Genomic DNA, 15,169 nt, shown 5'->3' with positions numbered 1-15,169 from the left:
GTATCTGCATTTGAAATGGAGAATGAATGTATATTTTCTTTTATACTTCATTTCTACCACCCACGCTCGCCTTCCTTTTAGCCTCTTCTGTTGCTGCCAGGTTACAATCTTCAATATACCACGTAATGGGGTGTTAGCAAATCCAACAATAAAATATATACATGAAGAACAAAATAAGGGCAGCAGCAGAAGGTTTATTCTCGTAAAAATTTCACGTAAAATTTTTAAAAAAATATATAGATTCTTAAATGGGTCAATTTGACCTACAACATAACAGCAGGGTTTATTTGTGTCGCCTGATTTTCTTCTGTCAATAAAATCAATATTTGATTTTCTTCTATCAAGAAAATCAAATGCTGTACACCAGTTCATCTTCTTTCTGAAACAAGATACCTTCATTGTCTGAAACTTTTTAGATAACCACAGAAAAAGAAATCATGCTCTTAAACAAATTTTCCCTCTGTTTTATTTGCAGACCAAAAGAGAAGCTCCTGATTGGTACCAAAGACTCAAGCAGAAACCCAAATAATGATGTGTGGTGTTTTAAAAAAAAAAAAAAAAAAAAAAATCACATTGAAATGTTTGTCCCTCACTTTTGGATTCCTAAATCTTCTATAGGTTTTGAAATAGCCATTACTAGCTGTTCTCCCACACAATCAGATGTTCCTCAGGTAACACATTTCTCGTAAAAGTGCCCAAGTATTCATCTTTCTTGGCACACGTCTCTGTTTTTGAGCCCATCTATCTTCTTATCTGTTCCGCACTGCTTTAGTCTGGAATTGGACGCTTGGCATATTTTGCATGACCTCATATTGTACAAAGTGAAATCCACCTGGTAGTTAAAGGGCGGCTGCTGTTGCACATTAATTATTGTTCACGGTACATTGCTGAACAACAGGGCTGGAATGCCTTCTTTGGTACCTTGCCAGTTTATACTGACTTTTTTTTTTTAACATTCTCATCTGCTTTTCAATTTTATTCTGTAATGTACGCCCTAATCTTCCAGCTAAATCCAAGAATTGGCATTGAGTTCTATTCACAGATTTCATCACGTGAATGCTGACAGACAGGCATTCATTTGCTCTGTTTCTACTGAGGAAAAGTGTGTGTCATCATGGCTCCATTTCCAAACACATCCGAACTCAACCAATACAATAAATGTGCTTATCAGGCACACCTGAGCTTTCCCTTTATCACTGTCCCAATATTTAACACTTCTGATAGATAGATAGATAGATGGATAGATACATAGATACATAGATCGATCGATAGCTGGATAAATAGACCGATCTATACATAGATCGATGGATAGAATGCACAATGGAAGTTAGTTTTTAACTGTTATGATGGCCTAAAAGTGTTTTTCGTACAAATATTTACTGTAATTATGACTTTTCCAGGTCACTAACGGCGCACAACGAACTAGTTTGCGCGGCGGCGTAAGAATACGTCATTCATATGCCACAAGGAGGGACGCTCAATAACTGCTGTTAATTACTGTGTTTGGCTTACAAGTGTTTTCCCTATTTACTGTAATTATGACTTTAATACGGTGTTAGCGTAGATTATCGATTGATTATTATATGTCACACTTACAAATTATGGGTTACATCGCCGCCGTAGGAACGGAACTCAGTTGTAATCTGAGCACTCCCTGTACTGCCAAAAGCATGTAACTTACCTGAGGTTGAGCTGTACTGTGTTTGTTTATGGAGTAGGCCCTATCTCTACCTTACCAAATGTGATTGCCTTTACACCACTAGTATAAATGCCACCTGATTTATTTGACTTTTTTATGGAAGGACTATGTGACATCTCATACAATGACTTAATAATATATATTAATAATATTTATTAATATCAATACTTATTTTGCCTCAGTTTCATCTTCTCCTTTTTTCACTATAAATTGAGCTCATCTAAAATTATTTAAAATTGAGTTTAAAAAAAAATAAATCAATGTGTGTCAAGGTTTGTTCAACCTTGACGTACCCTATTGGATGTGCGGTGCTGGCGTCGTTAATGTATTTAGACGGCAAGTTCAGGGCGGTGGCCGCGGTGGAATGAGTGATGGGCAGCCTTTTAAAGGTCTGGTAGGCGGTGCGTGTGCTCTATTTACACCAGGCCCGCTCCGCCCTGCACGCCGCGCATAGAAAACAGATGGTGGGCCGCTGGAGGAGGCGAGACAAGTGCAAACGGGGATGTAAGCAAGATCGTCCTGCTCCATTCCCTCCCCCGGCTCGACTGTAGCATCCTCCTCCTCATTTCAGCGCACTAAATCGGGGCCCAAGTGTTTTTGTTTTTTTATTTTTCTCCCCCATTTTCGTTGCTCCATGGCTGCGACACTGGCGATGAGCGGAGGCGGCGGCGGGCACGAGGAGCCCTTCTACCCGTTGCACAAGGCGTCCTTGCCCGCAGGATTTCACCTGGAGGACTTCGGCTTGGAGTGCAAGATCGGCGACTCGGACAGAGGCGGACACAGCGTCTACACACAGGTGAAAAAGCTCCCACTCGTACACGGATTGTGATCGATTGTGTTTGGGATTCAATGGGCGTGGCGGCTGTTTTTCCTAACCGGCCTGCCACACCATTACAACACCGCACGCGCCACTTTTTTTTTCTTTTTCTTTTTCTTTTTTTTTTTTTAAATACATCGTGAACCATTTGCGGTAAACACGCAAGGCATCCCCGCGCATTTTTTCGTGTTGTGCATGTGCAGCCAGTTGGCGAGCAGTTGTCGGTTCGCACCAACTGACCCTGGTCTGAAAGGTCCCGCAAACTCTCACTGCCCCGCAGTAGAGCAAAGAAGGCGAGAGGACCGTGGAAACAGCCGGTACGGGAGCTTAGAAATAGCAGGAGCCCATCCCAGACAACTCCTACTACTACCACTGCATGCAGATCCATGGGTGTTCCCTCGCCTCCCTTTATTCTCTTGCATGCTCTTTCTCCAAGCTAAATCCTTGTTAGAATTTTTACAAGAAATGTGCAAAGTCATAGCAGTAAAAAGTGGAGCCCATGCAGGAAGGCTTGTAGGTGTTCTGAGTTCAGCCTTACACGCAGAGTGGGAATGTGGCAGCCGCCTATTGATGACTACTTGATAAATGTCTTAGTGGTGACTTGCCTATCAAATCTGAAATGGTTGTGTGACACCTTGTCAAAAGCTGAGTGAAATGCTTATATATTTTTTGGGGTCCTTTCGACAGGCAAAGTGTGAGATGGACCGCTATCTCTCCCCACAGCCGCTTCCAGACACTCAGAAGTCCCAAAGAGACGGCGCCACAGGGGTGGATCACTTCTTCGGAGAGGACCACACGGGGTCTCCGTACACCCTCAACATGAATCTCTTCTTCCCCGATGTGGCCTACCCGAGGTCGGGCTTGGCCCAGCCGCCGCGGCCACCTCAGCCGGACGGGGACCTCGTCCAGGTCAAGAGGGAATCGGCGGCGTCGTGCTTCTCTCAGAACCTCCAGGTGCCCACGAGTAGCTGCGGCGCCATGGAAACCAACATGGCGGGGTTGCCCGACTTCACCAGCGCTTTCAATCAACCGGGCGGCGAGGCTCTACCGGAGGTGTTCATCAAACAGGAGATGTCGTCGCCGTTCGAGCAGCAGCTGCACCAGCACGACGGCGGCGCCTCGCTCTTCCAGCTCCTGATCTCCGGTTTGGAGCATCACCATGGCGACGGCATGGAGGCTCACCATCATCATGACCCTCAGCAGCAGCACCAGCAGCAGCTTCCACACTCCACCGTCCGCACGCCCTTCTGTACCACCCAACAAGATCAGACTGCTAAGTCTTCTTTCTGCGGCGGGGCCCCTTACTCGCGCCCGCACGCCCACTTCTTCCAACAGCAGCCCTACCTGCCGCCCTCGCCGCCCAGCTCCGAGCCGGGCAGCCCCGACAGGCAGAAGGAGCTCCTCCACACCATGTCGCCGCCGCCCTCGTACGCGGCCACCATCGCCTCCAAGCTGGCGGGCGGCGGCCCCGGACTGGCGCCCGATGCCATGGCGCTGCCCCTCGCTTCGGGCGCCGCTCCCGCAGTCCCGGGACAAGCCGCGCCGCTGCCCCACGCCCCCGCGGCCACGCAGGCCCTCACCGCCGCCCGCTACAACCGCAGGAACAACCCGGACTTGGAGAAGCGACGGATCCACCACTGTGATTATCCAGGTTGGAACAAAATCACATGCTTAGCTTTGTTGCTTGTGTATGGAAATCTGGTTGAGCAGTCATTCAATGTCCTTGATATCCAGCTTAAGGTCCATATATTACTTCACACTTTGTCCTCACTAGTAACACCATTCAGCACACTAGTAGAACAACTTTTTCCTTGCTAGTAATTATTTTTGCTCTACTAGTGCCACTTTTGACCTACTAGTACAAATTTAAACCTTACTAGTAAACGACTGTGCTCCATTAGTAACACTAGTCGGCCCAACTAGTAGGCATAATCCTGCACTAGTAGCCTCCTGGACCCTACTAGTCGCACCAAAATGCCCTTTAGTAGTTTTGCCTCACTAATAATAGTATGTCTAGTCTAGTGTGTCAAAGTTGTCCTGCTAGTGTGCAGAGCAGTTGTGGGAAAATGTTACTAATGAGACACAGTCGTTCTACTGGTATGCCCTTGTCGTTCTACTAGTGCTTGTGTTGAAGATGGATATCAAGGATACGCAGTCACTACACATCAATATCTATTGATTAAATGCTCAAACGGCTGGGAAAAAGTTTGTCAAGTCAAAAAGTCAAAAGTTTGAGCACTTTATTCTAGTCCATGTACTGGTATGCTCTTTGTCATAACTAGTAGGACAATTACATGTTACTAGTGAGTCAAAACTGTGCACGAGTACTAATATTGCATGGTTTTGCCTCACAAGTAACATGTAGTTGTACTACTTGTGTAAGTGGCAAAGTTGTCCTCGGCAAAACTACTGAAGCACTTTGCAGAGGGGTGTGTCACAGGCCCATTACATTTTGACATGGATCCAGAATTATATTCTTGTAATATTCCTACAAGTTTTTAAAAATTACTGACCAATTTCAGACATAAAACATCAGTGCTAATTTTAGTTCTCAGTGTTCCCAGATGTGTGCCGTGATGGGACAAACGAACTCACTAACATGGTCGGACGACGTTTTTTTTGAAGGTGTTAGCATTTTGCTTTGGACCACCTTGGACGTTTATCGCTGTGATTTTAAAATTATATTACATCAAACAGCCTTAAGGAGGGTACACACATACCGATAGTTTGATGAATGGGAGCGTTTCCCTCCCTTCTGATGAAAGTCAGCAAAGACCCAAAGATTATGGTGAACGATGAGCTTGTGGTAAGAGTCAATACACATCAATATCTACTGGGTAACGTTATTTATTAATGTTTTTTAAAGGGGGGGGGGGGGTATAATCATACCAACAATTCAATGAATAAGTATTTTTTTCCTCCCTTCTGATAAAAGTCAGCAAAGGTCCGATTATCGGACATCACTAAAAGATTATCCTGAGTGCTTATCCTGAGGTGTGGGATGCATTTGTCCGGCACAGTCTTCTTGGAAAAAGGCGGTTAGGACCAGCCATCAAATCATAAATGAGAAACCTATTCAAACATTAAAAATGTAAATCCTTACGTGCCAGCCAACAATAGTAAATGTTAAACCGGTGCAATAGTTACGATCGCAAATCCTGCGTTGTTGCCTGACACAGCTAGAGGAACAACTAGTTTTGTTGAAACTATTCCTTCAATTTTCAGTGACAAATGCTTGAGTATTAATGACAAAATTCAGGAATCTGCAAGGGGGCGATGGTGTACAATTTGGTCCTGATCCAAATCGGGATTGTTTGTGCTGACACTGTTGTTTACTGTCTGTACAACATAGCAGGCTGATGAGTTATTACAACTGGTTACTAGAGTTTCTTTTGTTTTCCTTTTTTTAAACTCTCTTTTCGTCCCTTTGTGGATTATCACACGTTTTACAGCCGCAGCGCACTCTGCAGTCAGTTCTCACAGATGGCTGCGGCGTTAAAGACATTACTGGTATGATGATGGAATGAACCTGTGGGCATATTTGTGTTAATTAAGCAGGCCTGTTTTGTCAGCTCGACGGCTCCCAGCTCACTTGGTTAACTAGCTGCGTTCATTCACTGGAATCTTTTTATTCCCCAAAAATCATCTCAATGCTCTCACGGGAGGTACTTGATGTGCAGCTACTTGCAGGCCGAGTGGCGTCAGCGTGTAAAAAGGAGGCTTAAAAGCGGAGCTTCCCGTATGCGTGTTTGCGCACGTCCAACGTCTTAAAATTCAAATGATGCAGAGTGCTCTCACGCGTCAAGGAGAGATTGTCTCAATGCGAAACTAACGCATAGGGACGTGTTTCAAGGTGACCCCCCTTAGTCCATGTTGTGGCAAAACCTCATTAAGAATGCTGGCGTGAATGTTAATTCTCTCAATTGTGATGTCATACGATGAGCAAGAGTGGTTCAACCTGTTCGACTGCCGTCTCGACATGCGTGTTCATTCGCTTGCTTTATTAGCCGAGTTTGATTAAAGAAATTACTGGGACATTCGTCTGCTGTGAGAGATCATCAGGTGTGCCGCAGAATTTTCATTTGACATAATTGGTCGGAACTCTGTTGTTAATTTCTTGCAAATAATGTATCCTTTTTCATCAATATAAGCCAGTGTCTTAAGACCAGAATTTTGAAAGTTGGCTATCAGGATTGTCGAATAAACGCTCTAAAGGATTCATAAAGCCGTTTGATAATTAATTTGTAATAATAATAGTTTACTCTTAAGGTTTAATTCCGTACGAGTAGGCCAAATGTGTCAGTAGTAGTAGGGGAAAAAAATGTTACTACTAAGATACAAGTCATTCTACTCGTGCACAGAATTCTTCACGAGTGAAGACAAAGAGCGTCCAAGTTAGGAACTTAGTCGAATAAATGCTCAAACGGGTTTCCGTTATGTCAGCGGCATATTGTGACAGGTAGAACAATGAAATGCCTTTTCACAAGATGGCAGAAGGAAGAATTAACCTTTGTATCCATTCATACAACAGAATAGCTTCAACTAAACAGGCCCAGATTGCACACAAAGTCAATTTGTGAGTAAACTGAGATGACATCATTGTTATTTCAGTAGCTAAATACTTTGTTTGGTGGTGTACAGCGAGATTTTTCAAATGTGAACTATGTGGCTGGGCTCAATAAATGTTGAGTAACACTGCCATAAGGTATCCGATGATGAGAAACATCTCACTACATAGCGGTATGAGTAGAATACTTTTTGATACAGCTCAATAATTGGCTCTCATTACATGTTTCCACGAGGTATCCCATGACATGTGATTGAGTTGCGTTGGTATCTGTCCCGACAGGCTGCAAGAAGGTCTACACCAAGTCGTCCCATCTGAAAGCCCACCTCAGGACCCACACGGGTAAGACGTCGCTTCGTCCCTTTCCGATAATAAGAATAATTGCCCGGGAAGAAAATGAGCGCGCGACTTGTATTTCGGCGTTTGCGCCTGGCACCGTGTTGCCAGGCAGAGTGTTGTGTTCCTGGCATGTGTTTGTGTATGTGTAAATGTAGCCTGCTGCAGCATTCCGCATCGTCTGCCTAATATACTATTCCATCAAAGCAGGTGGAAGTGACACACTTCTGCCATGTGACGGGGTTGGTGGGTGGGGGGGCAATGACACTCAGGGTATGGGGTACAATGTCAGCTCGCTTACCATGCTGCGCCGAAATCTATTTTGTTACTAAGCACACATGCATCAATATCTACTTGGCTACGTTATAGTTTAAGCATGGTACACACGTACCAATAATCGAAAAAGAATTTGAGCATTTTCCCCTTTCTGATCAAAGGTCGTAAGGGCCCAATTGTTGTAGTGTGGTGTGTGTTGAGAGTGCTCAGAAAACAGATTTTTTATTTTTTTTTTTCCTTGTCATGTGTGGGGGTCTCTCCCATTCTAATAATTAGTTAAGATGTTACAATTTGGTATACGTCTACCCCGCTGAAAGGTGGGAATCCTGGAATTTTTTTTCAATAAAGTCGGAGCAATGAATGCATTATGTTTACTCACGCAAACATGATCAAGTCTAGTTCAAAATTAAATTTTAACCATTTTTATTTTAAAATCAAACTTGAGGGAAATGTTTTTTTTAATTTTTAGAACTGAATCATAGCCCTATTTAGGGCAAGGAACCATATTTGTTACCTTGAGTCAAAAAGGACGCCACACACCTCATTACAAGAGATTGCTCCCAGCCAAGAATGCGAGTGACAATCTAATTATTAAATACAAATAAATAATGAAAAATATGTATAAATTACTGTTTTGTTTTGGTTTGTTTTTACTACTGCTTCCTATTTTTTTTTAAACATTATTATGTAATAAAAAATCTTCTGAGGTTAAAATGATGACGTTTCTGATGTGTCAATGATAAAATCAGGCATTAATCACAAGCTAGGTATTTACAAAGATGTACAATTTGTTCATGATCCAAATTGGCATATATTTGGCCTTGGAGGAGGTCTCCATTGAGCAACGGACTGCCCTTGTAGTCGCTTTCGCTTCCAGTCCTCCTCTCCCGTTCGCCCGTCCTGTCGTCCGAATTGTTAGTTTGGACGAGCAGAAGCAACAAACAAGCCCTGGAAGGTGTTTTTTGGGCCCCACCTCGGAGCAGCTAACTAAACAAAGCTTCTGTTGATATCTACACATTCCACATCTTACACACACACACACACACACACACACACCTTAGGCGAGTCGGATGGGGTGATGGGGTAGGGGGTTTGGGGGTCTGGAACACGACAATTAAACATTGCTTCAATGCACAAAGAGACACACAACCAATTTCCTTATTGTCTATTCTTTGTAGCTTTCACTCAATCTCACCGTCTTTTTTTTTCTTCCACCTTCAAAACCCCCCCAGGATCTCCCGCTGCCCTCGGCCCCCACCCTCCCTCGACGCCTTTCTTTTTGTTACTCGATGCACCGCTCTTATTCAGACACTTGACTGCACACACACACACACACGCACGCACATACACCTGTCACTAATCTGTATGAGATGATTCCTAATGCGTTTGGGTTCCCGTGGGAGTTCCCCCTCTAATCTCCATCAACATCCATTATCCTGATTGTGAGTGTGCGTGTGTGTGTGTGTGTGTGTGTGTGTGTGTGTTTGAGAGTCTGTTGCGGGATATGAACTCCCCGCCCTGTTCATTCTTTTTTTCTGCACAATCTTGCCTATGTTTAAAAAAATATATATGAATATAAAACGCAAAAACATTTTTTTTATCAGAATCAGAATGAAGCACATTTAGCAGGTGAACTAGGGGGCCAAATTGTGTGCCCTTTACAAGTTAAGGAACCCTATTTGGCAACATGAATTGGAATGGAAATGAATGAGTCACCATAAGGCAGTAGGAGCATGGGATGTCTCAGTGAAGAATTGTGAAAAGAATGGTGAAAACTGTAAATACATGGGCGGGGGGGGGGGGGGGGGGGGGTGCTTAAATTTGGCCCAATTATCAATATCTGTGAACACCACTTAAAGCTACTGGAGGGGGTAACGCCCTCCCGTACCCAAGCACACAGTACATCGCTCGGTATTTGTGGCCGCCGCAGTAATGTGGAGCCCCTGGGGGCAAAAAAGGAAACAAATGAGATCCTTTTGAAGATGAGAGGTGACAAAGGTCCTTATGCAAGAAGATGCCCGACACTCCGGGCCACTTGCCCCCTGGGGGGAACGGTGTACCGCAGCCAACCAGCCTTTCCAGTTCCTGCTAATCCGATAGTGTGAATCACCACGACGCGGTGTTCGTTAATTTGGCTGCTATCCTTTGCTCACAGTACTCAAGTACAAATTAGACTTGAGTAGAATTTTCAGGTACCAGTACGTTTTTTTTTTTTTTCTGACGACTTTTTTTTTTTGCATTTACAAAAGACGTGTACTTTCTACTTCTTGTTTTGTCAAACAAGGTTACTTTTTTCAACCTTCACGGATGACCGCACAATGTGAAAAAGATGTCAATAGAGAGATGTGAAGTCGGCTGCAGTTGAGCTCTTGATTGATTGATACTTTGAGATATTAGGGTGAAAAAAAAAAACAGGTTGAACAGCAACATGGAAGAATGTGAACCAGAGAGCAATAACGACGATGATACAACAGTCTCGGAGATTTGGCTTCAGATGAATAAATTTGTGGCGAATACGTTGTGTCTTATACCAGCCTTAAAACCGCAAGATTCTGCTGTTTAAAACTACTCCATCTAATCTGAAAAAACACATACAAGGAAGGTATTTTGTCAGTTATCATTAGGTAAGTTAGCATGTTTTGTTAGTTCACAGTTGTTAGGTTTAGGAACATGTTTTGATAGCATAAAGGTTGAGCCAGTGCTAGCTAGCGCTTACCCAACAACATGTAACATGTAACGTGTTTTGTTGTTGTTAATGTTTTTCTTAATAAAAAGGGAGACTATTTTGTGTGCAGAGAAGTTGGGGCACTCAACGTTGTCACTATATTTGTACTCATAGTACAGAGTGCGCATACTTCTTCCACCACTGGAAACTTGCTCACAAAGTCTTTCCTTTCGCCCCCCTGCAGGTGAGAAGCCTTACAGGTGCACGTGGGACAGCTGCGACTGGCGCTTCGCCCGCTCCGACGAGCTGACCCGCCACTACCGCAAACACACGGGCGCCAAGCCCTTCCAGTGCCCCGTGTGCTCGCGTTCCTTCTCCCGCTCGGACCATCTGGCCCTGCACATGAAGAGGCACCAGAACTAACACTTGACCATGCGGAAAGCACTCGCTCATGACATTTTGGGGGTTTGTTCTTTTGTTAATTTTTTTCCCTCCCTCCGCCGATGGGGAAGGTCTCGCCGACTCCCACTGGTGGTGCAGGAGCAACTGGAATGAGCTTCAGATACACTCAATACAGACTGGGGAAATAAAAAGGTCGTAGTCCTTTTATGACTGGAATGATAAGCACTTAACCCGTGTCTGGTGTGCGAAACTAGGCAGCACGATGGCCGAGCGGTTAGCACGTTTTCCTCACAGTTCTGAGGTTCGGGGTTCGAATCTCAGCTCTGTTCTACCTGTGTGGAGTTTGCATGTTCTCCGAGTACTCCAGGTTCCCCCCACATTCCAAAAACATGCATGTGCGGTTCATTGAAGACTCTAAATTGTCCATAGGTGTGAATGTGAGTGTGACTGCTTGTTTGTCTTAACTACTCGCAAAACGTTTGGGATATTCACCTTTCGGGTGAAATTGCAGGATGAACCTAAAATACACTGTAACCTTTACAGGTGAACTTAATTTGATGTTCAATATTTCTGTGCTTATTGTGCAACTTGAGGTTGCCTCAAAATTCACAACAGATGTTGACAATCAACAACAAAATTAACCTTTGATAGCGTCAAACACGATGTTCCTGGAGGGAAGTGGCCACTGAAATAGAGTCACCAGCAGGTTACCACAGAGGTACAGAGAGACTGGAAGAGTCACAGAAAGGCATAAAGTGAACGTCCTTGGCCAGGGCGTATTTAGTCATTTGGTGACCCAAGGCAAACCCAGTCGTCCTCAATCCTCCAAATCCACGTACGCCAAATTAATTTTGAACATTAACTTTTATCAACTAAAAAGTGTGGAATTTGAGAAAATTGTATTTACTGAGCTAGATAAAATCCTTCTTGGGGATTATTATATAACAAGTGAATCATGTAATCTTTTAATGTAATTGATAAGAACATCAATCAACATTTAATATAGTTTACCATTTCAATATTACTCTTACTTACCACTGCTGCATCCTCCTCAGCTAACACCGACAGCAGTGCTAATGCCAGCGGAACGAGCGTCTGGCTCTTGCTGTTGGTTATGCACATTCGGTGTCAGTTGAAAAGGTTGAAACCTTAGGTGGTTTTTATTATTATTATTATTATTATTTTTGTAAAGTTTTAAGGTTATAGTGCATTTTTGGTTCATCTAGAAATTTCACCTGAAAATCTTTTTTGGTGAGTGGTGTATATGTGCCCTACGAGTGGGTAGCGACCAGTTGAGGGTGTACCCCGCCTCTCGCCCAAAGTCACCTGGGATAGGCTCCAGTCGACCTTAATGAGGATACGCGTTATAGAAAATGGACGGATGGATGTGCGAAACTAGTCAAGCCAAATCATATTTTGTTACCTCCTAGAACTGGAATATCCAGATTGGGCTTCTTTATTCATTTATTTGTTTTTTTGTTTATTTTGAACCAAATCCTTTGGTTTGCACTAGAAATTGGTAATACAGAAAAACGAATGAGTAAAAACTAAACTGCTGGACGATCAATGTGTCGGGGATGGAAGAAAGGGAAAAAGTGGGCGGACATATGGAAGGATTTATTTTTTATTTTTATTTTGCCAAGAGGGAGGCTGCTTAAGAGCAGCAATTAGCTGATCAATTATTCATTTTGTCTTTTAGCGAAGCAGACACGAACACGAGCAGCTTGAAAAACACTCCCACTTCCCATGTCATTTGGTATGTTCTTGAACCAAAGCCTGTCGTCATCTCCACCTTTATTAAAAAGTGCCTCTATATAGTCTGGTTTGTGGTGAATAAATTGTAGCAGAGCTGTGATGCACTGAGACTTTAAAACAATCACGGTGCTGTTTTTTGTTTATACTGTCACAACAGAAGACATCAAATGTTTCCTCAGCCGATGTGCAAATCAGTCCAAAATGTTGTCGGTCGTGTGTGTGTGTGTGTGTGTGTGTGTGTTCATCCACAGCAGGTAGCAACCAGAGAATAGCACTGTAAACGTAAATATCACACTAGATCTGACTATTTATTTGTGTACAAGTGGGGTTCGTATTACGCCCGCCGTCTTCTTTTGGCCCCAGCAAAAATGCCTTAATGTAAATATATAGACGCACTGTAAATACATTTTTTTTAGCTTTTCTTTTTTTGTAAACAAAAGGGCAAAAAAAAAAAAAAAAAAAGGAAGTCACCCCACATTTAAAATTGTTTTCATGTCAATTTTTGTCATGCAATTTGCTTTGTATTTTTTTTGGGCCTTTTTCTCTCGTTCGTTTAACGTTCCAAAGACAAAAGTTGTTTTTTCTTCAACTGAGTGAAACCTAATAAAACAAATAAAATACAAAAATAAACTGTCACTTCTATACATGCTTTGCAATGTTTTGTCACATTTTCCCACCTAAAACCAGATTCGTGTTTGACATGAGTAAGTGCTGAATTCTTGCAGCTTGAGAAAATGGTCAATTTGAGTCAGTCATCTTATTAATCATCCATGTCTTTATTTTAGATCAACTCACGAGATAAATAAATTACATATTCTGTTTTATGTCAGTGTGTTCCACACAATTGCATTTTGATAGCTCCAGACACAAAGTCGATCCAAACTTAAAATGTTTTTGTGCCTAACTGACATATTTTAAATTGACAAAATAGTTTGACATCCATCCATCCATTTTCAACACCGCTTATCCTGGTTAGGTAGTTTGACATAAAATTACAAATTGTTAGCCTACTAGCACCATTACTCAAGTTATTTTTAAATTATTGTCACAATATCAATTGTGTTTTTTCTTTATGTTTGTGTAACTCTCAGTCATCCTGGTCATTATAACCGGCAAAGGTGGAATCGAGACAACTGGACTCTTGTTTAATGCTCTTTTGTTTGTTTTTTTCTTGTTTTTACAAAAATATTAAAATATGACTTAGGCATACTGTTAGGCTGATACAGGTCAAAATATAACATTCACAAGTGCATTTTACACTTCACTGATTCCAAAAGCATGGGTGAAAATGATACATGAATGACCTTTTATCATGTTCATGAATGGCCATTTTCTGTAGTGCCTTTAGTGTGGCACAGAGGTTCAAATCCAGAACCTAAGAACTGTGAGGCATATGTGCTCACCATTAGTGAGTGTGCTGCAGATCCAACATGAACTTTTCATTTGTTTTAACTAAAATAATAGTTGTGGAACAGTAGGACATAAAAGAAAACATTAAGGAAAGTCAATTTTGGATTATTTTTACTGTATTCGCCCCACAAAATCAGCAGGGATCTTACGTCGACCTTTGAACAATAAACCCTCTCTTTGAAAAACAATGATGTGAGGGGACAATAAAACGTTACTATTAAATCTTACTTATGTGTTATACATTCAAAATCAGTGGGATTCTTGCACTTAGTGTATTGTGCATGAGCTGGCTCCAGAGTAAACACCAACACCATCATCTACCAACATACATTTAAAGTCCATGTACATACATGTTAAATATACATGAGGAGTAACACGCATGAGATTTACTGTACATTACCATCTACACACAAAAAATGTGCTTTCACATTGATAATAATACTCTGTTTTGATTGACACGATTAGAGAGGTATTAATTTAACAATATGATTTTGAAAACCTTCTTTACTTACATGCAATGGGGGGGGGGGGGCAAAATATCAGAAACAGCTGTGAGTGTAATGGAGTGGGCGCCCAACACAAGCATTGTTTTGAAAACAAATAGCAGAATCTTAAAATGAACTCTAAAGTGCACTGGCAGCCCGTGAAAGGAGGCCTGAATAGGAGATATTTGCTCCCACTTACGTGTTCCCAACAAATATACGGAATAATACAGTTGTGTACAGTAATTACACTTCATGAAACCAGTTTATTTCTTTACATTCTCAGTTATTGTGCTTCACTATGTTTTATACAATACAGTGCTATTTTTTAAATTAAAAACAGAATAAATATTGTGTTTTGGTTGGGGAGATAGAACGAAATGTCAGTTCGTTTCATATTTGAGTAAATTGAGTTACAAGCTTGGTCACGGAGCGAGATTATTCGTAAGTGAAAGTAACACTGGATAAAACTATTATTCAACTAATGTTAAGAAGGGATTTGGTGGAAAAAATGCTTGTGATATCAATTAAAAATGAAGTATAACTGCAATTTCTGCATTTACCAAGAAAAGTGATGTAGACACACTTTATTTGCTTTAGTGGGGCGGAATCAGGTCCCCGAGCCTTGAGTTTGACACCTGTGATTTACAGTATTCACTGAACTTAACATGCATATTTTTCAAATGTAGTGAGGAAGAAGCCAGACAACCCGGAGAGAACCAAGGCAATCCTGAGGTGGGGTTCAAACCAAGAACCTCCT

General features: G+C 42.2%; 2 protein-coding genes across 2 annotated transcripts in view; both read left to right on the top strand.

Moving 5' to 3' along the window:
* Window positions 1-566, top strand: part of pibf1 (progesterone immunomodulatory binding factor 1) — a 30,045-nt gene extending 29,479 nt beyond the window's left edge. Inside the window, exon 18 of the mRNA XM_061689504.1 lies at window positions 476-566. Within this exon, the coding sequence (XP_061545488.1) occupies window positions 476-529 (54 nt within the window). The 3' untranslated portion in view covers window positions 530-566. The remainder of the gene's footprint in view (window positions 1-475) is intronic.
* A 1,753-nt stretch (window positions 567-2,319) lies between these two features.
* klf5a (Kruppel like factor 5a) lies at window positions 2,320-12,771 on the top strand. The gene is made up of 4 exons (XM_061689505.1): window positions 2,320-2,495; window positions 3,204-4,167; window positions 7,366-7,425; window positions 10,605-12,771. Exons 1-4 carry the CDS (start codon window positions 2,334-2,336, stop codon window positions 10,781-10,783), a joined length of 1,365 nt encoding a protein of 454 aa, XP_061545489.1. The 5' UTR covers window positions 2,320-2,333; the 3' UTR covers window positions 10,784-12,771.
* Window positions 12,772-15,169: the final 2,398 nt, after the last annotated feature.

Source organism: Phycodurus eques, chromosome 11 (genome assembly GCF_024500275.1).
Source record: "Phycodurus eques isolate BA_2022a chromosome 11, UOR_Pequ_1.1, whole genome shotgun sequence".
Lineage (NCBI taxonomy): Eukaryota > Metazoa > Chordata > Actinopteri > Syngnathiformes > Syngnathidae > Phycodurus > Phycodurus eques.
Note: the sequence above shows the minus strand (reverse complement) of the source record. Positions and strands in the feature narration are given on the sequence as shown.

Bases quoted from the DNA above. Each gene is read 5' to 3' on its own strand.
- klf5a (XM_061689505.1), top strand. From the start codon at position 2,334: ATGGCTGCGACACTGGCGATGAGCGGAGGCGGCGGCGGGCACGAGGAG. The intron at 4,168-7,365 runs GTTGGAACAAAA...CTGTCCCGACAG, and splicing joins CCACCACTGTGATTATCCAG to GCTGCAAGAAGGTCTACACC. The intron at 7,426-10,604 runs GTAAGACGTCGC...GCCCCCCTGCAG, and splicing joins CCACCTCAGGACCCACACGG to GTGAGAAGCCTTACAGGTGC.